At 41.9% G+C, this 25,839-nt stretch overlaps 1 protein-coding gene across 5 annotated transcripts in view; it reads left to right on the forward strand.

Annotated features, from left to right (window-relative positions):
- EZH2 (enhancer of zeste 2 polycomb repressive complex 2 subunit) overlaps window positions 1-18,953 on the forward strand; it is a 64,691-nt gene extending 45,738 nt beyond the window's left edge. For 3 of the 5 annotated variants that reach the window (XM_074986023.1, XM_074986028.1, XM_074986024.1), the window contains exons 10-21: window positions 820-911; window positions 2,551-2,791; window positions 3,227-3,396; window positions 3,763-3,857; window positions 8,041-8,081; window positions 9,767-9,892; window positions 10,861-11,039; window positions 12,203-12,298; window positions 15,065-15,146; window positions 16,249-16,329; window positions 16,490-16,574; window positions 18,648-18,953. In XM_074986023.1, coding sequence (XP_074842124.1) covers window positions 820-911; window positions 2,551-2,791; window positions 3,227-3,396; window positions 3,763-3,857; window positions 8,041-8,081; window positions 9,767-9,892; window positions 10,861-11,039; window positions 12,203-12,298; window positions 15,065-15,146; window positions 16,249-16,329; window positions 16,490-16,574; window positions 18,648-18,708 — 1,349 coding nt within the window. In that variant the 3' untranslated portion in view covers window positions 18,709-18,953. Of the gene's footprint in view, window positions 1-819; window positions 912-2,550; window positions 2,792-3,226; window positions 3,397-3,762; window positions 3,858-8,040; window positions 8,082-9,766; window positions 9,893-10,860; window positions 11,040-12,202; window positions 12,299-15,064; window positions 15,147-16,248; window positions 16,330-16,489; window positions 16,589-17,588; window positions 17,635-18,647 lie in introns of all 5 variants that reach the window. The other 2 variants (XM_074986026.1, XM_074986027.1) reach the window with 2 other exon arrangements.
- Window positions 18,954-25,839: the final 6,886 nt, after the last annotated feature.

Here is a 25,839-nt window from a genome sequence, read left to right on the forward strand (position 1 = left end):
CTTGTGATTGAGGCTAGCATCACTTTTATATGGTTTCAAGATTTTTATTTAGAAAAAGTTTCTGTTTATATTTTGGAAAGGAGTTATCTTAACTTCTGAAGTGTCAGTTACTCTTAAGAAGCTGGGAAACCCAAGATGTTTGAAAAGGGTTTGCTTTCTTACTATATTTTTGTGTGGTGGGGAGTTCCTTTTGGGTAGTCTGAGCATCAAAGGAATAGATAAGGATTATTACAGCTCATTTTGCATGTATGCAAACATTGGCATTTCATTTACCCACTTGCCTTGTTATGCTTAAAGTGGTCTGGAAGTGGGTATAGTAAGAATTTGTTTCTCCCTTAAAGTCCCTTTATGCTGCCAGAATGGTGTAAAGGAGGTGTAATGTAAATTAAACTTGTGATTTTTGAAAAAAAAATGGTTTGGTTGCCTAGGTATCAGCCACTATTCGTTGTTGTCATGAAGCAAGAAAGAGAGTCGTTTTTGATTGTAGAGTTCCTGAATAAGAAGTTTGAATTCCACAGGTAGTACCAGTGGTATGCCAGAAACAAAACTAACCCAGGAGATTGCCCCTGGTTGTGAGGGACTGAAAAGGATAATCCATTTTACTAAAGATACTGATCTGAATAAGTGGAAAAACATACTATAAGTTATCTTTGCAGAGTCTTATTTGCCTACCCTTTAGTTTTAAATGGCAAAAATGTTGTTAGGTTTTTTTCAGTGTTATGGTTTCCATCAGGTCAAAGTTCAGATAAATTTTCAGTTTTGCAAGTATTTGTTAAATACATTTTAAAATGCTTATTTGGGAACTATTTTAATCTACAGCATTCCATGCAACTCCTAACACGTACAAACGGAAGAATACAGAAACAGCAATAGATAATAAACCTTGTGGACAGCACTGTTATCAGCATCTGGTAAGATAATTCTTTCATTGGATAACTAGAGACTTGGGAGTATTTTGTACTACTTCCTATTTAGCCAAAATGAAAATCAAGTGTTGAAACAGGTTAAACTCATAGGCCAATGAATTAATTCAAGGTATACCATGTAGTGCTATAGGAAGCTGTTTGTCATTAATGTCTTACAGGGTGTTAAGAGATCTTGTGTTACTGGAGATGAACAATTTAAGTTTTAGCAATTTCCAGTCAAAGCTTTCATAGTACTTTTTCACAAAAGTAGGGATAGTGATGCCAGTGACCCAGCCAAAGTTCAAATTGGGAAGTTGAAGTATTTTGTACGAAAGTCCATGCTTCTAACAGTGCAATTATAGGATTACCATATAGGAATTTCTCAAAAAAAGACATTACTGGAGGAGATGTAAAGGGGTGTGTCTACTAAGAATAGGCATTTGGGAATGCAATAGGTGTGTTTGTGTATTGCGAGGTGATTACTGGGGTTGGGAGGCGAAAGAGGTGTGTGTTTCCTGGGAGGAGGTACCTTCAACCTCACTCCCCAGATGGGAGGGGCCGTGTCTGTCTCTGTAACGGTGGCAGGCACCTGGTGTAGGCCCAAGATAGAGTTCCTGCAGTCTGTCAGCACCTCCTTGCCTTTCTCCCTCCTCAGGGTTGGGAGCTGGGTTCTGGGTGAGTAGGATCCATCAGCAGTGGCAGGACCAATCCGTGTATGGAGACAGCTGTCTGAACTGTAACACTGTATGCAAAATTCTGGCCATTGCCTCTTATTTGAAAAAAATGCCTGGAAAATTGTTGGAGAATTAAAAAAGAGTAAGTGTTCAGGGAAAACCCAGATATATGGTAACACGATGAGAATACCTTCCTCTTTGAATAATACACTGTTAACAGTTCCATTCCATGTTTGGGACTATTCTATTGACCTCGTGCAAGGGTAGAATAATTGGCTGCAGTGGTAACAGCTTTGTTCTGTACTTTTCAGTTTCAAATTAAATTAAGACAGCTAAAGATTTTTTTCATTGTCGGAGGCTGTCTTCTAATGTTTGTGTTCCTTGAGAAGCTACTAGGGTTGAGACGTAGTTGTTATAATTTCAAACCCTGCTCTACTTCTCTCTTTTGAGGGTTGTTTTTTATATTTGTTTGCTGTACGTTCTTTCAACTGTCTCAAAGAAAATGAGAGAAAATGCTATGCTGCATTAATCTTTCCCTGTAATACCAGATCTTTGCGCTATTGCATCTTAAAAGTTCCCAACATTTTTGTTTTTGTCAGTGAGCTTTGTGCTGGAAAATTTTTATGTCAGCCATCAACAAAGAACATAAAAAAAAAAATGGTTTTAAGGCAAAGTGAATGTAGAATTTTGGTATTAATATCAAAGCTAAATAAACTGAGATCTCAATCTCTGTCTGCTTTGCTGATGTAAGGATCATGTGGATGAAAAGACTCCAAAAACATTATGGATTAATATTAAAATATGCAAATGGTTATTTTTATCTGAAATCTATGTAAATTATGAATTTTTCATGGTTTGGGTTAAGTGACTAACCATTAATTCTCACCAGAGTGTGCCCCTTCTCCTCCCAAAACAAAAATATTTCAGGTCCATATATTGAAGATGCTAGTATTTTTTTTTTTTTTATTTAGGAAGGAGCAAAGGAGTTTGCAGCTGCTCTGACTGCTGAGCGAATTAAGACACCACCAAAGCGCCCAGGTGGCCGCCGAAGGGGAAGACTTCCAAATAACACCAGCAGGCCTAGCACACCAACAATAAATGTGTTGGAATCAAAGGACACAGATAGCGACAGGGAAGCAGGAGCAGAAACTGGAGGTGAAAATAATGACAAAGAGGAAGAAGAGAAGAAAGATGAAACATCCAGTTCCTCTGGTGAGGCTAATTAATGCTTTAAAAAGAAATGAATTGTGGTGATTGTAGAGAGAAGGCTCAAAGCCCAATTAAGCAATCTAGAAGCCACATATTTTGAGTGTAATTGGACATAATTAAATTAGATGATACGGAATAGTACTTCTATCACAGAGAGCCTTATAATGGACCTTCAGAATAACTTCATTTGTTCTGTATTGTCTTGTGAATGCTTTAAGAGTATATGTTTTGTTCTATGTAAGAAATGTGACTTCCAGTGTTTCAGCTACTTCAGTTCTTCCCACTGTCTGATTATAGCTCCTGTCTATGTATGTATAAAAACTTAAACCAGGATAGTGTTCTGTTATAGTTTCACATGTAACTGGATGTTTTTAAGGATTGTGGGAATTTAGGTTGAGATTTTACTCACAATTTGATAGATCCTCTTGGTGTTTGCAGAAGCAAATTCCAGATGTCAGACACCAATAAAAATGAAGCCAAATATTGAGCCTCCTGAGAATGTGGAATGGAGCGGTGCAGAAGCCTCGATGTTCAGAGTTCTCATTGGCACCTACTATGATAACTTCTGTGCAATTGCTAGATTAATTGGGACCAAAACATGTCGGCAGGTAAGAATTGAAAATTGCTTATTTAGGTGGCAGGATGCTATTTTCAAAAGTAGATAGAAAGTATATGTTAAATTCTCCTATAAGAATGAGTTAATACTTGTTTGTTTGTGAGAATGTTGTCTTTTCTGATTTTTATAAATTTGTGTAGTGGTTTTTAATGTTTTAAATGTAACATAAAAATTTCAGTTTATATGCATTTTAAAATACATGGCTATCTTTGCTCACTTAAGATCAAATAAAATAAGAGATCTTGAAAGAAATTTTGTGGCTTATTATAGTCTATAAGGTGTTGGAGGAAATCTTTCTAACGTAATAGAAAGCGTCATTTTCTGTAAGTGAGATGTATGTTATGGTATCTCTTGCTAGGTGTATGAGTTTAGAGTAAAAGAATCTAGTATTATTGCTCCAGTTCCTGCTGAAGATGTTGATACCCCTCCAAGAAAGAAGAAGAGGAAACACAGGTAAATTTGTTACTGAATAACCTTTAGAAGCCAAACATGATAAGCCGTAGGAGACTTTCTGGACCAGCAGTACACAAATTAGGACCTCTGAAAGAAAAGTCTACTTATTTCTTCCCCCTATTCATACTTTGCTTTTGAACAACAAAACCTGCACCACTGAAACAAAATTGCTTAACTTACCAAGGCTGGGTCTACACTAGCCCACCCCCCTTTTTGAAAGGAGGGTGCTAATGAGACACTTTGGGATATGCTAATGAGGTGCTGCAATGACTATGCAGTGCCTCATTAGCATAACGGTGGCCATGTCACTTCGAAAGTGTTGCTTTTGATCGCGCGTGGCTTGTCTACGTGGGGTCTTTTTCGAAAGCACTCCGCACCCTTCGAAATCCCCTTATTCCTATTTGGTTGTAGGAATAAGGGGATTTTGAAGTGTGCGGGGTCCTTTCGAGAAGGACCCCATGTAGATGAGCCACGCGCAATTGAAAGCAGTACTCCTTGAAGTGCTGTGGCTGCCGTGCTAACGAGGTGCTGCATATTCATTGAAGTGCCTCATTAGCATATCCCGAATTGTCTCATTAGAATCCCTGTTTTGAAAGGGGGGTGCTAGTGTAGACCCAGCCCCAATGTTTTGGTCTCGAACAGCACTTAAAAACAAAACAAACAAACAACCTTTTCAATTTTTATGAGTAGTCAAGTTCTTTCTAGAAGCTTTTAATAGGCTAATTGCAAAAAAAATAAATTCAAGGTAGATTCTCATTGCTCCGAAGAATCGGTCATAATAAAAAAACACATTAGTTTAGAATAAGTTAGATTTTGTTGAATTAAAAAAAGGAAGCAAAAAGTGTTAGTACTGTTCAGTAGATTTGTTTGGTAACTTTACAAAAAAAGTTGATGATTCCTTGGGTAACTTTTAAAAAATATCACTAATGAAATCAAGTGACTTTAATATATCAAATCTTAGTAGTAATCTGAATCAGTAGGGAATAGAAGATACTTTGCAAATTAAAATGTAGATTTTGTCCGTATAATGAACTGTGAGACTTCCAGTGCTTCAAAGAAGCAGTAACCAATAATATGCTGGAAAAGTAAGACACATCTTCCCTTTTATTAAAAAAAAAAAAGAGAGAGAGAGAGAGAGAAGAAAAATCTTGACCACCTACACAAACTCTTACATCCCAGCTTTTTGACCAGTTAGTCTGCCAGTTGAGCCAGGCTACTAAAATTCCAGTACAAGGCAAAAATATGGCAGTTTATCTACATTTCTTGATTTAAGTGACCAGGAGAAGTGTTCAAAGGCTCTTTTTTTGAGGGTAAAAAGCCCATCCAAAACTAACTTTCTACAAATTTTAAAAAATGCCCCCATCACTACTTCTCTTCTACCGACTTTATATAACATTGTCTACGTCTGCGCTATCCCAAAACTTCGAAATGTCCATGTAAATGCCCATTTCGAAGTTTAGTAATGAAGCACTGAAATACATATTCAACGCCTTATTAGAATGCCAGCAGCTGCCGCACTTTGAAATTGCCGCAGCTCGCCGCCGCGTGGCTCATCCGGACGGCTCCAACTTTGAAATCTCCTTATTCCTATCAGCAGACAGGAATAAGGGGATTTCGAAGTTGGAGGGGTCCTTTCGAAAAGGAACCCCATCTGGACAAGCCACACGGCGGCAAGTCGCAGCAATTTCGAAGTGCCGCAGCCACCGCCATTCTAATGAGGCACTGAATATGTATTTCAACACTTCATTAGTAAACTTTGAAACGACCATTTGCATGGCCATTTCAAAGTTTTAGGATAGTGTAGACATGGCCATGGGCACTTTTGATAGGGACAGTTTCTTTACTTAAAATCTGTAGTCCAGTAGGACCCAAAGCCAATTCTCTGTGTCTTCTGACGAATGTTTTTATTCTTATAATGGTGAGAGGAATAAAGGAAGAAAGAGAGAAAACTAAAATTTACCACAAGGTTAATTTAATCCTCAGCAATGAAGAAATCTGAAAAACTTTTCCTTACTATGTTTCCCAAATGTCTGCCTGTTTCCCTGCATCTCATTTTCCCAGCTCATGTCCATCTGTTTCATAGTATTCTTGCTCAAGGAGAGCCTTCCACTGATCTTCCTGCATAAGCTGCTGCAGGGGTGAAATGAGTTGACTGCTTGTAGCATACAGAGGCAGTCAAACCAGAGCAGAAAAGGGAGTCAGAGAGCTGCTACAAGATGCCCTGTTCTGTTCAGAGCACAGTAGTACTGTGCTTCCATCTCTACTACATAAGTATCAACTGTCCTGGGGCAAATGGTGGGCAAGACTTTCAAAACCTGGGATTGTCCAGCCAAAGTAGACTGTTGGCACCCATGTCGAGGAAGGTTAAGTTCAAGTTCTGTTTTTCCTTGATTTTCTGGTTAATCTGAGGGGGATGGGGTGTGAGGTGGAGATGAAAGGGAAGGCTGAGGAGGGGAAGTGCTTTCTATCAATGTGTTCATTTCTGACTGGTTGCAAATATCAAAGCTGTTGTGTCAGTGATAGGTGGTTTCAGTATACCTTAATGTTTTTACAACATCTCGCTGGATTCTGACTGTAATGCATTTTCCTATGTTAACTCAAAGTCTACTGGGCTCTCTTTCGTCCTATGTAAGAAGCATTTTAGTAAACAAAAAAAAAATTGTGAACACTTGTTCAGAGCGGTTCTCTTCCTCTGTCCCTTTTGGAGAGATGCAGCTAGAGATTTACAAGTGGCTAAAACTCTCAGGGGGGAGAGAAGAGAGACTGTTGTTTCTGAGTGTGAGTCTGATTTTTCTATCACTTAAATTTTTTTGGTTGTGATTTTTTTGACCAAAATATTAATCTTTAAATTTAATACTGTCTCCTGACCAAATTTGGTATAAAACATAATCTATCCTTAGAAAGACAATGGCACACCTTAGGCCCCCTGCAGGACATCAGTATGTTACTTTGGTAGAACCATAGAAGTATTTAATTCATAGATACTGTATAATGATCTAAGGTCTGATTTTAAGTTATGCATTCATCTTATCTATGAGAAGCTCCCATCTCCGGTGGGGAGTTTGACATACTGCTAATCTGTTAGCTGAAGAGGACAATATGGAAGGAAGGCTTCTGTGGAGGAAGTATTGTTCAGCTATATAATCTTTCCAGCTTTTAACTAGTTTTGAGTATTTGGAGTATGTAACGTAACATGTCAAGTATATTAAATATTCTGATTTAAAATTCCATATTTATGCAGATGCGGGAATTTATCTGTTTAATATCTTTCAGTGCAGTATTATACCTACTTAGTGACCCACCTTGAAAAGGAATTACATTTGTTTTGTATAATATTTTTGAAGAAAAGTTGTAAAGTTTCCTTGACAAAATCCTATTGAAATGGATGGAGAACAGCTTAACTTCAGAAATATATTTCATGTGAGCTAACTGAGTGGAGAATTGTTTGGTTAAAGCTACTGGGTACAAAGTTTAAAAAAAAAAAATCCATCAGAATCCAAATTAATGTAAGACTGTGCAGAAGGGAAGTTAACACACACAAATTCCTGCTTGGTTAAACAAATGTATCAGATTTAAAGGAACTTCTGGGTGTTTGTAGTCATGGGGGAAAATGCAGCTACATGGTTCTGTTTCTTAAACATTTAAACCTTCCATGAAAATGTACTACACAGAGCATTCTGCATTATTTGGACCAGTTAGAATAATTGTCTCTAGAAACAGAGACCTGTACAGTAACAAATTTGATAGTGTCCGCCATAGTAACAAACAATAGGAATTTAATGTTGGTATTTAAATCTACATGTTATCTCCTTGGGACTATAAATTTAGGAAATCCTGGCTGTAAGTGATTTATTATGGTAAAACTTTGTAGTTCAATTAGTTTCAACCACTAGGAAATGATATATTGGAACTAAGCTTAAAGCAAAAGTAAAAACACTAGTGTCTAACAACATTTTTTGTAGATTGTAAATTGTCTGTATGTTGTTGCAAAATGTTACCAGTAAACTGGGCTAGTGTGGAGGTTCTCCTTTTGAAGCTTTGATTTAAAAGGTTTAGGAGTTCTTAGAGAGGCGTTTCCCAGTTAAAAGCAATTTTGTAGGTGCTTACATCTGCAGCCTTTTCCCCAGCCCAATACAGGAGGAGTTCCTGTCAACCTTCTTGTGTTTGTTTTGTGTTTTTGCAGGTTGTGGGCTGCTCATTGCAGAAAGATACAGCTGAAAAAGGGTTAGCATCTTTCCATTCAACTTTGTGTCCTGAATTTTCAAGATCCTATCAATGTGTTCTAAATGATGTTAGGCCATTTTATATTTTCGGGCGAGCCAAGGGTCACAAGAAGACTGAAGAATAGTAACCATACATTACTGATATAGCAGGGACAGAGGATGCTTCATGTTATTTATGCAGCTGTTCAGAAGAAAGCTTTGCATATTTTAAAAGAAAATAAAACTAAGTAGGAAGGAGGCTATGTACTCAGAACATTTTAGGAAGGCCTTGAAAGAACATAGCACATCTTTTACTGTGATTGAGCTAAATTTGTGCTTTTTTATTTTGAAATATGCTCTGGAAATTTGTGGGATGGGAAATACTTTGATAAAGAATGTGTTCAGAAGTGGATATTTTTATTTTATTTTCGCTGCTTGGTTGTTTACTGAAACAGATGGATCATTATACAAATATCTAAATCAGTATAAGTGCTAGTGCATGAAGGCAGCTGTTAATTTATATAGCACCCAAAATCTACTAGTTGGTCTACAGATAAAGACAAGATCCATACCCTCAAACACTTAGGTCTTGTTTTTAAAAAAAAAAAAAAAAATGGGGGTGGGGGGTGGGGGGGAAATTGACCAGCAGAAATAGAGCGGTATAATTGTATGGATATTGCTAAATAATATAATTCACCTTGTGGGATAAAAGCAACCTTAGTCTAAATAGTCACCAGAGAGAGCTATAGTATTCACAGGGCACTGGCTTCTAATTTTCGCTGGAAGTGCTCAGCTCCTGCTCTCATCCACCTGCAGTCCACCCCTTCATCTAAGACTCCACCCTTGTCCTGCCTCTTCCCACCCCTTTCTACCCTGTGTGTGCCCTATCCCTGCTTCTCCCCCTCCTTACCAAGGCCTCCCACATGCCACTGAACAGCTGTTCCAAGATGTGCAGGAGAGAGAGGAAGGATTGGTTGGCAGGGGCCGTGAAAGGGGAGCTTGGCATCTGCTAAGTTTTCTTACATGAATGCTGCAGCCCTAGAGCACCCACCAAGTCAGCATCTATGCTGCTAGTCTTATACCGCTATAGTTCTGCTTTTCACTTGCCACAAGTTCTTAGGTTCTAGATATACTGAACAGATGAGTAATATGAGGGGGGATGTGCAACTGCAATCAAGCAACTCAGTAATTAAGCTAATATGCATCTTGTTAATGGCAGAGTTTTTCTCTAGTATGCTTCTTCTATTATTAATACAGGCTGAACCTCTCTAAACCAGCACCCTCGGGACCTGACTGGGAATTTGCTGGACCACGGGAGGTCAATCTGGTGTAGCAGCATTTCTAACACTTCCACTGCTTACTGGGCTCTTAGAAGACATTTAGGGGTAAACTACAGCTAAAAAATAGCACAGAACACAGAGAGAGACGACTGGTAGCTGGAAACAATCTTTATGGGACTATGGGAAATTTGGCCACGCCCATGATAAAAGGTCATCCTGCTAACTAAAATTAATGCCGGATTACAGGTGTTTCAGACAAGAGTTCTGGATTAGAGACATTCAACCTGTATATTTAGAGTAGGTTTTGATAGGCAATAGGCAATATCTTTGAAGTGAATTTGTAGAAGGTACTTCCCATTTGAAAATTTTAGTTAAACAGATTTACAGTTCTCTTAACCTTTTCAAATGTATTACTGTTTTTATTCAGATGGGTCATCTAATCATGTTTACAACTACCAGCCATGTGATCATCCTCGTCAGCCTTGTGACAGCTCATGTCCTTGTGTAATTGCTCAGAACTTTTGTGAGAAGTTTTGTCAGTGCAGCTCAGAATGTAAGTACTAGGTTTGGAAGGAGTCTGCAGTTGAGTGCTTTTTTGTAGATTAGTTTCATTTGTAGACACATGTTTACTGCTTATATTAAACAAACAACCTACAGAGAGCAAACCCCAACCTGCCACCAGGCTTAATCCTCTCTAACTGCCCCCAGCCCCCACTACTTATCTTTCAAAAGGAGGTCCATGTGCTCCTGCTGCTTTCTGGGTGGCAGAATATGCGTTCCACCAGGAAAAAAAGCCCCTTCCCTCCCTGACTTCTGTGAAATTCAAGTTACGTGAGGGGATGTGGGAACGCAACTCTCATGTAACTTGAGGGACTACGGTATGTAGATGCAAAATGCTTTTAACTTAAACATTAACAGTACCAAGTACAGCACCATCAAAATAGCTTTGAAATATTTATGGTGCAGACTGCATGCTCTGAGAAATACGTTTAAATGATTGAGGATGGGAGCAGTAAAAAGCAGTGAATTGGTTATTTGTTGCATGTACGGCTTCTATAATCAAACTTACCATAATTCCATTTAAAAGCCGAGTTCAAAACATTGCTTCATTCAGTAGAAGACTGCGAAGGGAAGACATGCCATAGGGTAGGTGTACTCAGCCCATGGAAATGAGCCTCCCAGCTTGGGTCAACTGGCTCAGGCTACTGCTCCTAAAAAAGCAATGCAAACAGTATTTTGAGGTTGCGGCTTGGGCACAAGATCAGGCTGTGAAAGCCCAGTCCCTCCTTTGGCTTTAGAGCCCAAGCTGCAATTTCAAAGTGCTGCCTACATAGCTATATTTTAGAGCACTAACGTGAATCTTTCAACCTGGGCTGGTCAGCTCTTCAATTTTGAGTTAGCTTTAACTATTGGAGAATAAGGACATCTGGAACAGGGAATCAATGTTTTTTTGCTAAATTTTAGAATGCAAACTGTGATTCTTTTTTCATGTTTACTTATTTGTCTGTTTCATTTTCAAAGGCCAAAACAGGTTTCCTGGATGCCGCTGTAAAGCACAGTGCAACACTAAGCAGTGTCCCTGCTATTTGGCTGTACGTGAATGTGATCCTGACCTCTGTCTCACATGTGGAGCAGCTGATCACTGGGACAGCAAAAATGTTTCTTGCAAGAACTGCAGTATTCAGAGGGGATCCAAAAAGGTTCATATGCTTGCCTTTCTATACACAGCTCTTCCTGGCTCCACTTGCTGTTTTACATCACGTATATAGTGATGGCACCATCTCATATTGTTTTCTTCTCCCGAAATCCACACTGCACTGGAGTTTAGACTGCCTTTCAGACTAATCTCTCTCTTTGTTGGCCACAAAATTCCAGCAAAATGGTTTTCACCTGTTTTGCCATTCTGAGTTATATGTTTGCCAGTGTTGCCATTCTGAGCCCTCTTTCCCACTATGGCGGAATGGAAAATCCACTGTTTTATTCAGTACTAAATTGTGTGCAAAATATGTAAACTTAAGCTATGCATCACTTCTTGTCTTCTAAACTGGGGGGAAAAAAATCTGCATTTTAAAGCACTAATGTGCGGTTTCCATAGTCTCTCTTGAGAAGCCAATTAATTAGATAATGTTGTAATGGTAAATGTTACCCTTGTGCAAGTAGACTTCCACAGTCTTAATCTCAATTTACCAAATTTTTAATTCACACTTTGTCGGGTCTCCCTCCCTGTCTTCTTCCCAAATGTTAGTGTGCAGCTTGTAGTTTCTTAAATATTTTTTGAATCCCAGTGGCTGTGTGGCCTCCTTTCCCATTCTAGGAAAGGGCTGATGTAACCCTCACCAGGCCCCCATGTATCTCTGCCTCTGGCCCACCTCTTTCCTCAGTTGAGTACTGGAGCTAGCCCAGAGGGCCAGCACTGGCATCAGGAGTCTCTCTCTCTCCACCCCTCTTCTCTCCCTCCCCCATCCATGCGCTTGCGGTGGGGAGGGGGAAAACAAAGTAAGGCGGACAGCCCCCCCACTGCTCAGGGGAGTGCGGGAGTGATCCTGCCCCAATCCACAGAGTAGGATAGTGAGGCCAGAGAGCAATACAAGGGCTGCCTTGTTGTCCTTTCCCTGCCACTGCTGCTGGAAAGCGCAAGGTGGGGAGGAACTCCTGCTTCTGACACTGATCCTCCAGCCTCTCTAACTTCTCCCCCACCGGCTACTGGCTGGGTGGCCCCTCATTCCTGGTGGGGAGGGGTACATGACCACTCATGCCCTTCCCCACACCTCACCCCTATCAGGCATTATATATGGTTATACTTTAAACTGAGCAGTCCAGAAAGTGCAGGTCAGGTGTAAGTTTCTTGTTTCTCCCCTCCTAGCACTTGCTCTTGGCACCTTCCGATGTGGCAGGCTGGGGAATTTTCATCAAAGATCCTGTACAGAAGAATGAATTCATTTCTGAGTACTGTGGTGAGGTAAGGAAAGAGAGTACTCTTCCTGTCAGTGGTTTACAACCTTTTTTCATTTGTGGACATATTTAAAAAAAAAAAAAAAAATCCAAATGCAGGAAACCTGAAAAATAATCCAGGGACCACAGGTATAAAACTGCTGTTGCAAATGTATGTTTTATTGTTACAGCTGTATATTGGCAATAGAGGAAGAAATCTTATTTTTTATACATAGATGTGTCACTAAAAAATGCAAGGTCACTTTCTTCAATGATTTATCAGTTTGTGACCTTGACTAATTGTAGAGCAAAATTGGTTTTATAATGTCGTTAGGCTTGGGAACTAGCTTGTTTGTAGATTTAGTACCTGTCTGTGGTTTAAAGGAATGTTACGCAGTAATTCACAGCAGATGTCATGGTCTGAGCCTTGCCAAGAGAACGAAAGCTTCCTTACCATCTAGTATACATAGCTGAATCTACAGCTGATACTGTTTCCCCCCCGGCAAGATTTTTCATGGCTTTTGGGTGCCTGTGAGGATGAGGCACATGGGAGAGGGTGGCTGAAAGGAGCAAGTCCCATTTCATGCAAATCTGAAACTTCCTGCAAAATAATTTGATTTCCATCATAAAACACTGCATGATTCAGTAGGCGACCCAGCTCCCAATGCAGATATCGGGTCATGTGAAAGGGAAATGTCAGGCCCAGGAATGATTTAAAGCAATTAAAATTGTCATTCAATCACCATGTGATTGAATCACATGGTGCATTTGTGCATTAGGAATAAAAACTAAAAGGTTGAACCTCCTTGTTTTGGTAATTATTAAACATACTGATTTGTGACTAAATATTGCCTTACCAGTAAATTTGGTGCTCTTTTTTGGCTAACCAGGAAAATGCACCATAGATATTCACATTTAAGAACTTACATGGCTTAAGTTGCATTTAGACTTTTAATGTGCACTAGATATTTTAAGAGGCATGCCAGTGCCCTGCTGCAGGGGATTGCCCCAAGCCTCATAGGACAGATCAAGGCTCTGCCTGGTGGGGGAAGGTAGCAGGTCTGGTATTGGCATTTCCCCTTCACCATGGATATGCGGATGGCAGCACGGTGAACCACTTGCCTTTACTGCTCCCGTTGGCCTGAAGTGCGGTCAGTGGGAGTGGCGGGGAGGTGTGGAGACGTGTCTCCAGGGAACTGTGTAGATGAGTGACTGTCCCGCCCCCATCCCACTCCACAGCAGCCACCTCCCATGCACTGTACCCCCTCATTTGGGTCCACTCCAGCCACAAAATTGACTAGCCCCTGACCCTGAGAAGAGAACCTTAGGGCCCTCCCTCAGCTCCCCAAGAGGCTGGAGCATGAAGAGAGCGAGGTGGGGTGTGTGGTGGTGGTTGGTTTTGTTTGCTTCTCGGTTTTGTGTGGGCCCCCAACCTAGTTTAACATATCTGGCTTGTAAATTACTTTACAATGCCAGCTACCATCCTCTCACGCAAATGCCTATTCTCGCTTTTGGGTGACATTGTAAATAGGCAGTGGGCAGCATTATCGCCAGTAAATGTAGGCAGACTTGTTTGTCTTGATGGTTGAACAAGGACTGAGTGGACGTGTAGGCTTTAAAGTTTCACTGTTTTGAGTGCAGTTTAGTTTGAGAGATCTACATTTGTAACTTTTGCTTTCATGATAGAGCTTGCACTATAATTCATGTATTATGTGATTGAAAAATGCGCTGTTAAATTATAGTATTTATCAATGTAAAGTGAGCACTATACACTTCGTAGTCCATATTGTAATTGAAATCAATATAATTGAAAATGTAGAAAATGTCCAAAATATTTTAAAAGCTTAAGAGGCATACTTTATATATCTTTAGTGAAACAGACTTGTCTCCCTTTTAGGCTGACTGAATAGTGCCTCTGAAGCTGGGTCTACACTACAAAGTTCTGTCTACAGAAGTCACTGTCAGTGGAGTTTTGCCAACAGAACCTCTGTCTATAGAACATTTCCCCACGTAATAGGGGCTCCCCCGATGGTGCCCTCTGTCTACTGCCCAGCCTTCTGTTGACAGCAGCCAACTGAAGCTCTGCAAACAGGGCTGCCAGATGAACCAGAAGCCCTCTCTGTCCATAGTGCCCCCCCACCCCCATATCCCCCTGGAGGCTGTGTCTGCACTGGAGAGTTCTGTTGACAGAGGTTCTGTTGAGATTTCTCTGACACATGCTTCCAGTATAGACATAGCTGGAGCATCTACACTGTTTTTCTGTTGATGGAATCTGTCTACAAAGGTGCTATGCCTCAAACTTTTCAAGACAAAACTCTGCTTGGAGAAAAAGGTTATGTTCTGTTGACAAATTGTACACGAAACACCATTTGTAGTGTGGAGACTTGCCTAGTTTTGACGACAGAAGGCCTCTTCTGTAGACAAAACTTTGTAGCGTAGACAGAGCTTTACTGTTTTAGACTCATCCATTAGTTAAGTCTCTTATTTAACTTCCCATTGCTGAATTGACAATGCCTCCAAGATGACTGCTATAGATTTTTATTAGTCTGTCATTATTTTTGCAATCCCTTCCAGAGCCAAACACCCTGACCGCTTGTCAGCTTGAGCTATAAAGTCTTCACCTGTCTTAATTCCACTTGCAGTATAAACTTCATTCCAGAATAGAGTAAATCTTTGCAAAATAAGGATTCTACTTACAGTGGACTGTGTGGGCTAGCTTAAATCTATGTGCTGTTTCCACTACCACTTCAAAAAGTCTTTTTTTTTTTTTTTTTTTTAATATGGAATATTTCAGATTATTTCTCAGGATGAAGCAGACAGACGAGGGAAAGTATATGACAAGTACATGTGCAGCTTTCTATTCAATTTGAATAACGGTATGTATATTTAGATATCTGTTAATTACACTGCCACTGTAGAAGGTCTTGTAGATATGCCATTAAACACATTGATTTAAGTTGGGCCATGGAGCAGGCACTTCCTACCTAATCTCAGTGGTGGGGCTGGATCCTGAGGCAGTCTTAGAACAGGCCTATCACACCAGGCCTTACAGATGGCTCTGCATGCAACTCTTTTGTGCAAGGGTCTGTCCAAAAATCAGATGCCTAAAAACCTTTGATAGGTGGAGCTTAAGTCCCCTCCCTTTCCTTGACATTTCCTACTGACTAATTTAGGCCCCTCCCTGCTGCTTCTGAGAAATCTTATTGAGAGCTTAACTCTCCCTTGTGCACTGTATAGGGTCACTTAGCTGCCTAACTCATGGCTGGGGATTCTTTAAAGTTAGCTATCACAGGACTCACTGTTGCACTGCCATAGTCCCTTTGTGGATCTAGTCCTAAGTACTCCAAAAAGTGTATACAGGAAGGGTTTTTTTATGTAAAGTTCAGCACATAGACAGCTTTTCTACTTGGAATGTAATGTTTCTGAATAAGATAGATCTCTTCTCTTTCCATCTCCTGCCCAAATTATGTCAATTATCGGTATTCTTAGCAGGTGGAAACATCAACGTTAGGAAGTTTAGAACTACAAAACCATGCTATTTTGATAGGCTAACACTTCTTCCTTTCCTGGGTGCATCTACACTGAAAACAACTTTCAAGTTAAGCACTGCATCGAAGTAGCCAGCAGAGAGTCTACATGCATTTTCCCTTACTTGGAAGTTAACTTCAAAGCAGGGAGTCCAACTTTTGAAGTCGTTATTCCATTCCGAGGAATGGGGTAGTGCCCTATTTAGAAGTTTAACTTCAAAGTAGAGTGTGTGTACTTAAAAGTAAGCAACTTCTAAGTTATTTTTTGTAGTGTAGACACAGCTCCTGAGAAAAAGTTAGTAGCTGAAGTCTTTTAAAAGGACTTTCATGGGTGCAGCTGTGCACACAAAAAATGTAGCCTGGCAGGTAGGTAAAATAGGCTAGTTTCTCAGATGTGTTTAGAATGCTCTTCAAAAGCTACCTGTTCTAACTGCTGACGTTCTCTTTCTAGATTTTGTGGTTGATGCTACACGCAAGGGTAACAAAATCCGATTTGCAAACCATTCAGTGAATCCCAACTGCTATGCAAAAGGTAATTATCAAAGTTAAACTAGTTAGTCTAACAATACATGATATCACTAGTATGCCGAATAAGAACACATGTTTAAGTAGTGGCAGTATGTATAAATAAAAGTAAATCATGCACATGTGAGAGTAAGGCCCTGACAGTATACACTCTCTCTCTCAAACAGTTATGATGGTTAACGGAGATCACCGAATAGGTATATTTGCTAAGAGAGCCATTCAGACTGGTGAAGAGCTGTTCTTTGACTACAGGTTGGTAGACTACAGTAAGATATTTCTTCTTTCTAGTGTTGCTGTTTAGTCAGATTGAACCTTTAATCTTTGACCATACATTTTAGATGTCTGAGCCTTTGAGGAAATCTCTGACAGATTGCTCTTAAGCCAGCAGTTACCTTCAAACCTCAACTGCTGAGATTTTGCTAGCAGCAGAGACAGCAGTGCTGGTGCAGCACTTGCCTTTGTGCCTATGGCTGTGTCCCCACATTCTGCTTCTTCTGGAAGCGGCATGCTAATGAGCTAACCGGAAGATGCTAATGGGGCATGGATGCAGATTTTCCACACCTCATTAGCTCTTCCAGACTCCAAAGTGTACATGGAGCTGCGGGGATCTTCCAGAAGCCCCTTCTTCCCTGGACTCTGAACTATGTGCTTCTGTGCTAATGAGGTGCAGAAAACTTGCATCTGTGCCTCCTTAGTGTCTTCCAATTAACTCATTAAGGCTGTGTCTGTGCACACAATGTATTTTGTTGAGGAAAAAAGCTGTGTAGATACTCAGAGGTGCCCTTTTGTCCTGGGTCAAAAAAATTACACACACAAGCGGATCAGATGTGATCTGTTGACAGAAGTTTTTTCAGAACATCTCTTCTGACAGTAACTCCTGTAGACAATGCTGCTTGTGTTGATGTAGCCTAAAGAAGCTACTCAGCATCTTTCACATTTGAAGCCCAGTCCCCCTTCACTGCTTCTCCCCCCTGCCAATGTAGGGGAGAGAAGGATGAGCTAAACATTTGAACTTAAGATACAAATTTAGCCATGGCAAAAGACCAGAACTACATTAAACTTTTGCCATTGAAGTCGGGGGGGGGGCAGCAAGGGGACACTTAATACTTGTAAAAAAGTGGTGGTGGTGGTATATTTTAATTTCTAAGCAAAGTAAAAACAGGTGCCACTGGTAAATCCTCAGTATTGATTAACCTTAAATCTCTGCTTCATGTGTGTTTAAATGTTTCATACAGTAACTGTTGATTTTTATGGACCCCCATTTAGTGGACTTTGGAAACAAGGGACAACCCTCTTCCTGAAGTCTGCTGGGGTCTGTAAAACTGCTCTCTTTCTCTTCCCCCACCCCCTGCCCAAATAAAATATAAACAACCAAAACACTTAAGGGACTTACCACTGCTGCTTTGCTGGTGAGAGGAGCATGTGGAGGCTCTTCCAGCTGGCTGTGGTAAGTCCCTTAACTTTTTTTTTTTTGGAGGGGGGGGGGGGGCCTCATGGGTGTGGGTAAACCTTTGGATTTAATGGACTTTTTGGATTAATGGACAAAGACCACCCCTGCCCCATTAAATCGAGGGTTTACTATATAGGAAAGTGCTGCCCCAGTCATTAGCTAGTGCTGAAGGCACACAGGGAAAGGATTATAGGAGCAATGTCCTACTTAGTGCCACAAAGCCTGAATGATTGTGACAGCTTAGTCCTATATCCAAAAGTGACTTAAGCACTTGAGTAGCTTTAAAAATCTCTAACTGCTATTGAAAGGAACACACGACTTGAACAAACCACCTTGGTCAGCAAGTTCGGTCTGACCAGCAATACAATCATTCTCTGGTTTTACAAATGTATCAAGCTAGTGCAAGGCTGTTTCACTACTCAGATGGTTAGAAACCATCTAATTTCCAGTCTAAAATTATTCATGATCAATTTATACTTATGTCAAAGGATTAATTATTGGTAAATATTTTATGGTATGTACGCACAGGCCCATTAAGGAAAATGCTGGTAGAACGTCTCCCCTCCCTGCTCCATTTTGTCAACTTAAAATTTAAATTAATGCTTGTTTCAAAACACTTAGAGTCCACAAAGCCCATCTCTGTCCCAAGACTCTGAACCTGAATTGAGCTCTCAGCACTACTACAAACTTGGTTGCTACTATGTTTTCTTCTAGAGCAACAACTTCAAGGGCATAAAACCAGAATTGTGTACAACCTTTGTGACTGGTTACCTGTTATTGTAAGGGTCTGAGCCTCTCAGTTCCTGATGGGGCTCAGCATGTTACAACTGTATTAATTTTGTATTGATACTCATCTTTTTTTCCTTCTCCCACAGATACAGCCAGGCTGACGCACTTAAATATGTAGGTATTGAAAGAGAAATGGAAATCCCTTGATACCAGCTACCTCTACTTTTGAACAGCTGCCTTATCTCCAGGAATTTTCTAGTACTGTGGGCAAGTTTAGAAAAATGATGCAATTTGAATTCTAAATTTGCAAAGTACTGTAACAGTAATTTATAGTAAACTTCAAAATCAACTTTTTATTGCCTTCTCACCAGCTGCAAAGTGTTTTGTACCAATGAACTTTTTGCAATAATGCGATGTGGTACATTTTTCAACCTTGAATAAAGGATACTTGAACTGCTTCATTTTGAGTGGATTTGAGCTATAATTGTAGGCAGTGAACTTATTTTGGCATAGAAAGTAATCTTAAGTTTGTTACAGTTTTTAACCTGTTTCCTTTAGGTCGGTCTGTGTGGGACTTTTATGCCATTTGTTGAGCAGAAAGGAGGGAGGAGAATGCAAAAACAGGTCAGTCAGGATTTGTACCTGAATATACATATTTGCTCAAGTTAGCAGCCTTCAGATTTTTCCAACAGGCAACTTATTTGTCCTTTGGATGACTCAAAGTTAGTCTACCTGAAGTGTGCACTTAAACAGGGGTTGGCAACTTGTGTCCCAGTGGGGCAGACTACAAGACATTTTGTTTACTTTTCCATGTTCATGGTTGCCAGATTCCAGTGGTTTGGTTTCTATTCATTTAGCATTTTAAAGTGATGCTCAAAGCAAAGGCAGGTGAAGCTATTACTCCCAACCCTGCCTTTGACCTCCTGCTTCCATCCTGCTTCACACACTCCCATTCTAAGTAGGCCAGTGCAGTGAACCTACTCACTAGCCTCAGTTGCCTATTGGTGCACTATATGCTTATGTGGATGTTTTGATTCTCTCCTTAGATACAGCTGTTATTATTGAGCCGTGGCATAAGTTCTCTGCTTTTGGTGCTCAACAGCTGTCAGATCCCCAAAGTTGCAAACAAGGGAAGAATATAATTTCACAAAGTAGGCAGGTTAACTACATCATACCAGATAGCAGTACAATTTTTATCTCCTAGTAGTTTTTTGTTTGGGTGATCATGGTAATTAACATCTGCCCTATAAACCTCCAACCAATAACCATTGCTGGGGAGGTCCAAGGCTGGTGCTACTAGCTTGCATTTCAGTGGCTGTAACAGCAACAGTACCTTTACTGGGGGTATTACTCTGTCATGCTAAAGTACTACAGCAATACATTCTAGGGTTAGACAAGTTGTCTGGTGTGAACTTCATCAGTTGATGTTCCAGCAGTCAACCAGATGGTGAAAGTTGGCCTCTTTTTTCAAAAGCTCCAGCAGAAATTAAGCATCCACACCTCATTACTGAAAAAGTTTGGAAAAACAGCAGCCACTCAGGCCTGTGGGATACCTAAGAACATGGGCTGGACACACCACTGCACAGAAGCAACTACAACTAGGGCCCAACATTATTGCAGCCTAGAGCTATCTTTTGAAGTCATCAAGTGTTCTCTACTCTGTGGCCCCCATCAGTATTTTGGAAGAGCTAGCAGAAATGGGTGATTTGTTAGCTGGGGTTCTCCACAGGCCAACTCGATGTCGTTAAATCTTTTTCCTTGTGCTTTCAGTTACTTGTTAAATGTATTGCTAGCCCTTTGACTGACTACTTGCATGAAAACTAGGAAGGCCAAAAGAGAATTTAAAGAACAAGCAAAAAAAATGGTTTACTGCACCAGAAGCAGGAAGCTTGCAAAACCAGTGGAGCCATACAACAATTGAGATGCTAAAGGAACACTCAGAACTACTAAGTCAGCTTCTGTACCAAATGATCAAATAGCTAATGTGACAATTTTTTAAAAGGGTTCTAGATGTGAGCCTGGCAAGTACGGGCCAGTAACTAACTTCAGCAAAGAATAGACTTGTCTTACAATTTGTTGTATAACAGTCAACATGGTTTTCGTCATGGGAGATCATGTTCTGGAATTTTGAGGGGTCAACAAGCACAGACAAAAGGGATTCATTGGATATAGTGTACTTATGTCCAGAAAGGCTTTCATAAAGTTTATCGCCAAAGGCTCTTATCCCATCACTGCTTCCTTTGCATTAGAGAAGGTCCTCTCATGGATTGATAACTGGTTAACAGAGGGTTAGGAATGAAAGGTCATTTTTCCCCACAAAGAGGTAACAGTGCCCCCCAGGGGTTCATAATGGGACCAATCCTATTCAACATTCATAAATGAACTGGAGAAAGGAGTAAAAAACAGCAAGATGGCAAAATTAGCTGAAGATTCAAAAATGCTCAACACAGTTAAGTCAGACTCCCTTCAAAAAGAGCTCAAGAAACAGACTGGGAAACAAATGGCAAACAAAATTCAATGCTGATAAATGCACCTTGCAAAACAATCTCATGTATGTGTATAAAACAATCTGGAGAGAGAGAGCGAGCACAATCTTGACACTGGATTAGTACTGTGAAAACATCTATTCAATGGGCAGCAGCTGACAAAGTAAATGTTGGGAAGCATTAAGACAGTATTTTATCTCTATATAAATCCACGGTACACCTACATCTCAAATACTGGATGCACATGTGGTTGTCTCATCTCAAAAACCTACAGGAATTGGAAATGGCTTAGAAAAAGGACAAAAATTATTAGGGGTAAGATGCTATATAAGGAGAGTAATAAAACTGGGATTTTTCAGCCTGCAAAAGAGAAGTAATAGAGAATATGACAGGTCTGCAAAACCATGACTGGCATGGAGAAAGTGAACAAAAGTTATTTACTTGTAACACAAGAACTAGGGTCACCTAATTATGACTTGGCAGCAAGTTTAAAACAAAAGGAAGCACTTTACACAATGCATGGTCAACCTTTGGAACTACTTGCCAGAGAGGATGATGTTAAGCCTAACATTATTCAAAAAAGAACTAGATAAATTTATGGAGGTAAGGCCTTTAATAGCTATTAGCAGAAGCTGGGAATAGGTAAGAGAGGATAGACCTCGATGGTCTGTTCCTGCTCTGTTGATTTCCTCAGGGCACTTGACAGTGGCTGCTGACAGAATACTGTTCTAAATGGATCTTTGGTCTGGCCCATTTGGTCATTCTTATGTTAAGTACATGACCAATTCACTGGAACACAGCTGATCCTTCTTCAAGCTGCAATCTGAATAGATCTTGGTAAGCCATGATGTAACAATCACACTTGGACCCATGCCACTTAACCACTGCTCTTTATGCTGAGTTTTCAAATAAAAAGTGTTCACAGCAACCATTTCTGGCACTGTCAACATTTTCTCCCCCCTCCACTGATAGCTTAGTCCTACTTCCAATGGAAGAGTGCTGACAATTCTGCAGAAACATTTTCAAACGAGCCCAGTCCAAAACCACCACTTCCTATTTCCACTGCATGCCTTGCACACAAGTCAGTGTTAAAGCTGGCAAAAAAAAACCCATCACAGACTACGTTCCTCTAAAACAAATGGAATTCACCTTCACAACAGAGTTTACATTACTGCAAGGGCAGACTAATGTAGTGACAGACCTAGTAACAACAAGCACAGAAGTCTGAAGAGGTGGTTGTGACACAAGACTTTTTAAAAACAAGTCAGTATAGTGTAGTAATTTTTGTTAACCCTTCACTAGGACAAAGCAAGAGCACTCACAATAAAACAAAACCAGAACAGTTCTATGCCCTTTAAATTCTTCAAGTCCAGAAAAGCAATGCTGCCAAGACAATTTTATTATAATCATTGTGAGCCACCTTTCTTCTATTCCCATTATGAATACTGTGATGGAATAGGTATATCTCTGGGGGTGGGTGGAAAGGTTTAGTGCCTTTGCACTGCCCAGCACTGGAGGTGCACCAAAAAAATCAAGGTGGAGCTTCTGGTCACAGTGAAGATTGGGGGGGAAAAAAACACCCTAAAAAGAGAAGTTACTCACCTGTAGTAACGATGGTTCTTCGAGATGTGTCCCCATGGGTGCTCCACAATAGGTGTCCGGCTTGCTCGGCGCTGCAGATCGGAAATCTTCCAGCAGTTCCTCCTGGATTGCGCATGCGCCGGCGCGTGCCGCCCCCCTGCGCGCCCCCGGCCGTGTGCGCGATCCGGTCCCCGCCAGTTCCTTGACCAACCGCCTCAGATGCTCCTGAAAAACACTAGACAGAGATCCGAAGCAGGGAGGATGGGCGGGTGGTGGAGCACCCACAGGGACACATCTCGAAGAACCATCGTTACTACAGGTGAGTAACTTCTCTTTCTTCTTCGAGTGGTCCCCGTGGGTGTTCCACAATAGGTGACTACCCAGCAGTAACCCAAGTAAGGAGGTGGGTAATCGGTTGATGTGCAGCTTGCCCCTGAGAGGACTGCTGTTGACAGGCGGGTATCCTCTTCGAATACCCGAGGCAGGGCATAATGCTCGGCGAAGGTGTCGTAGGAAGACCAGGTTGCCACTCTACAGCTGTCTTTTAACGCGATGCCCTTGAAGAAGGTTGTTGACGCCGCCACCGCCCTGGTGGAGTGAGCCCGGGGCGGGGCCAGCAAAGGAGCAGTTTGAAGCTCATAACACATTTTTATACAGGACACAATGTGCTTAGAGATTCTCTGTGAAGAGAGACCTTCTCCTTTTGACCTGGGAGAGAGAGAGACTAGGAGCCTGTCTGTTTTCCGGAAGGACTTAGTTCTGTCTATGTAGAAGGCCAACGCCCTCCTCACATCCAGGAGATGCAGGCATGCCTCTGTGCCGGAGCTGTGAGGCTTCAGGTAAAAGAGGGTAAAACTATTGGCTCGTTAAGATTGGACTCCGAAGAGACTTTTGGAACAAAGGCTGGGTGCAGCCTTAAGGTGACTGCCTCCTTTGAGAATACCGTGCAGTGCGGCGTTGCCATCACTGCCGCGAGCTCACTCACCCTGTGGGCTGACGTAGTAGCAAGGAGGAAGGTTTTTTTTTTTTTTTTTTTTTTTTTTAAATCATAAGGAGACGTATGGGAACTGTGGCTAATGGTTCAAAAGGTGGACCCGATAGCATGCTGAGCACCAAGTCCAAATTCCACGATGGTGGAAGCGGTTTCCGAGGGGGGTACAGGTTTACCAGCCCCTTCTAGAACCTGGTAACAATAGGATGGGCGAATACTGTGGGCCCTTCCTCTGTATGCCAAAAGGCTGATATAGCGGCGAGGTGGACCTTTAGCGAGGATAGAGAAAACCCGCCTCTCTTGAGGTCCAATAAGTATTCTAGTATTACAGGTATAGGAACGTCAAGGGGAGCTAACTGCTTGGCGGAACACCAGGCTGTGAATCGAGTCCATTTCTGCTTGTCAGTCCTCCTGGTGGAGGTCCTTCGGCTACATTCCAGGACTACTTGTACTCCCTCCGTACACGTGCTCTTTAAAGAGCTGAGCCATGGATTAGCCATGCTTGTAGGTGCAGACCCTGAGGGTGCGGGTGCACTAAGGACCCCTGAGCCTGCGTGAGTAAGGCCGGTGCCACCGGTAGAGGGAGCGGTGGGCAGTCCGACGTGCAAAAGCAAGGGAAGCCATTGCTGCCGATCCCAAGCGGGACTATGAGTATCATGCAAGCTCTCTCCCTTCTGGCTTTGTGCAAGACCTTGTGGCAAACAGATTGATCTGGGGGAACCCCCATGTACAAAAAATGCGCCGTAGCAGATCGGAGCGGATCTGCCATTCGTGCATGATTGCAAAGCGCCTGCTCAGCTGATCTGCTTTCACGGTGTGAGCGCCCAGCAAGTACGAGGCTTTAAATGTTATGTTCTTGGCGATGCACCAATTCTACAATTGGACTGCTTCCGCACATAGGGCACAGGATCGTGCTCCTCCTTGTCGATTGATGTAAAACATAGTGGAGGTATTGTCAGTATTGAATCCCGACTACTTTGCCACGTAGGTAATCTCGAAAATGTTTGCAGGCATTGAACACTGCTCTCAGCTCCGGCATGGTTATGTGCAGTGTCCGTTCCGCAGGGGACCATAGCCCTTGCGTTACCTTGTCGCCGATGTGCACTCCCCATCCTATGTGGGAGGCGTCAGTAGTAAGAAAAAATAGAAATTTGTGGTTGGTGAAAAGGTACCCCCACTAGCAGATTCTTGGGGTTTTCCCACCACGCCAGGGATCTGCGCACCTCTGTTGTGGGCGACACCACCCTGTGGACAGTGTGGGATGCCAGTTTGTAAATGCTCACCAGCCAATGCTACAGGCTTGACATGTGCAACCTGGCATTCTGTACCACAAACGTCGCTGCCGCCGTATGGCCCAGCAGCTGTAGGCACGTTAAGACCGGCACCGTGGGGCTGTATGTAATGACTTGCACCAGCGAACTGATTGCGCGGAAGCGGGCGTCGGGTAGGTACACCCTTGCTGTGATAGTTTATGCGTGCCCCTATGAACTCTATACGTTGTGTGGGTTTGGACTTTGACTTTGCGAGGTTGATGACTAGGCCCAGCAAAGAAACGTGTCCGTTGTGACGCATATCATGCGTGAGACCTCTGCCTTCGAGGTCCCTTTTAGCAGGCAGTCGCCCAGATATGGGAAAAATAAACACCCCCTGTCTGTGCAGGTAGGCTGATACCACTGCCAGGGTTTTGGTAAAGACTCTGGGGGCCGACGAGAGGCCAAACGGAAGAACCCTGTGCTGGAAGCGCTCCTCGCCGACCGTGAAGCGGAGGAAGCATCTGTGTGCCAGGTGGATTGTTATATGAAAGTAAGCATCTCGTAAATCGAGTGCTGCAACCCAGTCTCCATTGTCCAGTGCCGTGAGTATCAAGGCAACTGTGATCATCCGAAACCGTTGCTTACGCACGTAACTGTTGAGGCCCGAAGATCTAAGATGGCCTCCAGTGTCCTGTTTTCTTCTCTGGTAGGAAGTAGTGTGAATAAAAACCTTCCCCTGGAATTATTCCGGCACTCTTTCCACCGCCCTTATGAACATAAGGTGAGTCACCTACTGCTTGAGCCTCGCCTTGTGGCAGCGTCCCTGAGGTGAGGCCTGGTGGGAGGCTTCGTCGGTGGAAGCGACTGGGAGGGGATCGCGTAAGCCGTGGCTATGATCTCCAGCACCGATATGTCTGTGGTGATCTTTTGCCATTGGGAGTGGAACGGTCTGAGGCGATGATGGAACATGAAATGAGAGTGGCATGGAGCGAGGGTATTGATAGTGCAGCCCCTGACATACCCATCA

The sequence above is a fragment of the Carettochelys insculpta genome, chromosome 2, assembly GCF_033958435.1.
Source record: "Carettochelys insculpta isolate YL-2023 chromosome 2, ASM3395843v1, whole genome shotgun sequence".
NCBI lineage: Eukaryota > Metazoa > Chordata > Testudines > Carettochelyidae > Carettochelys > Carettochelys insculpta.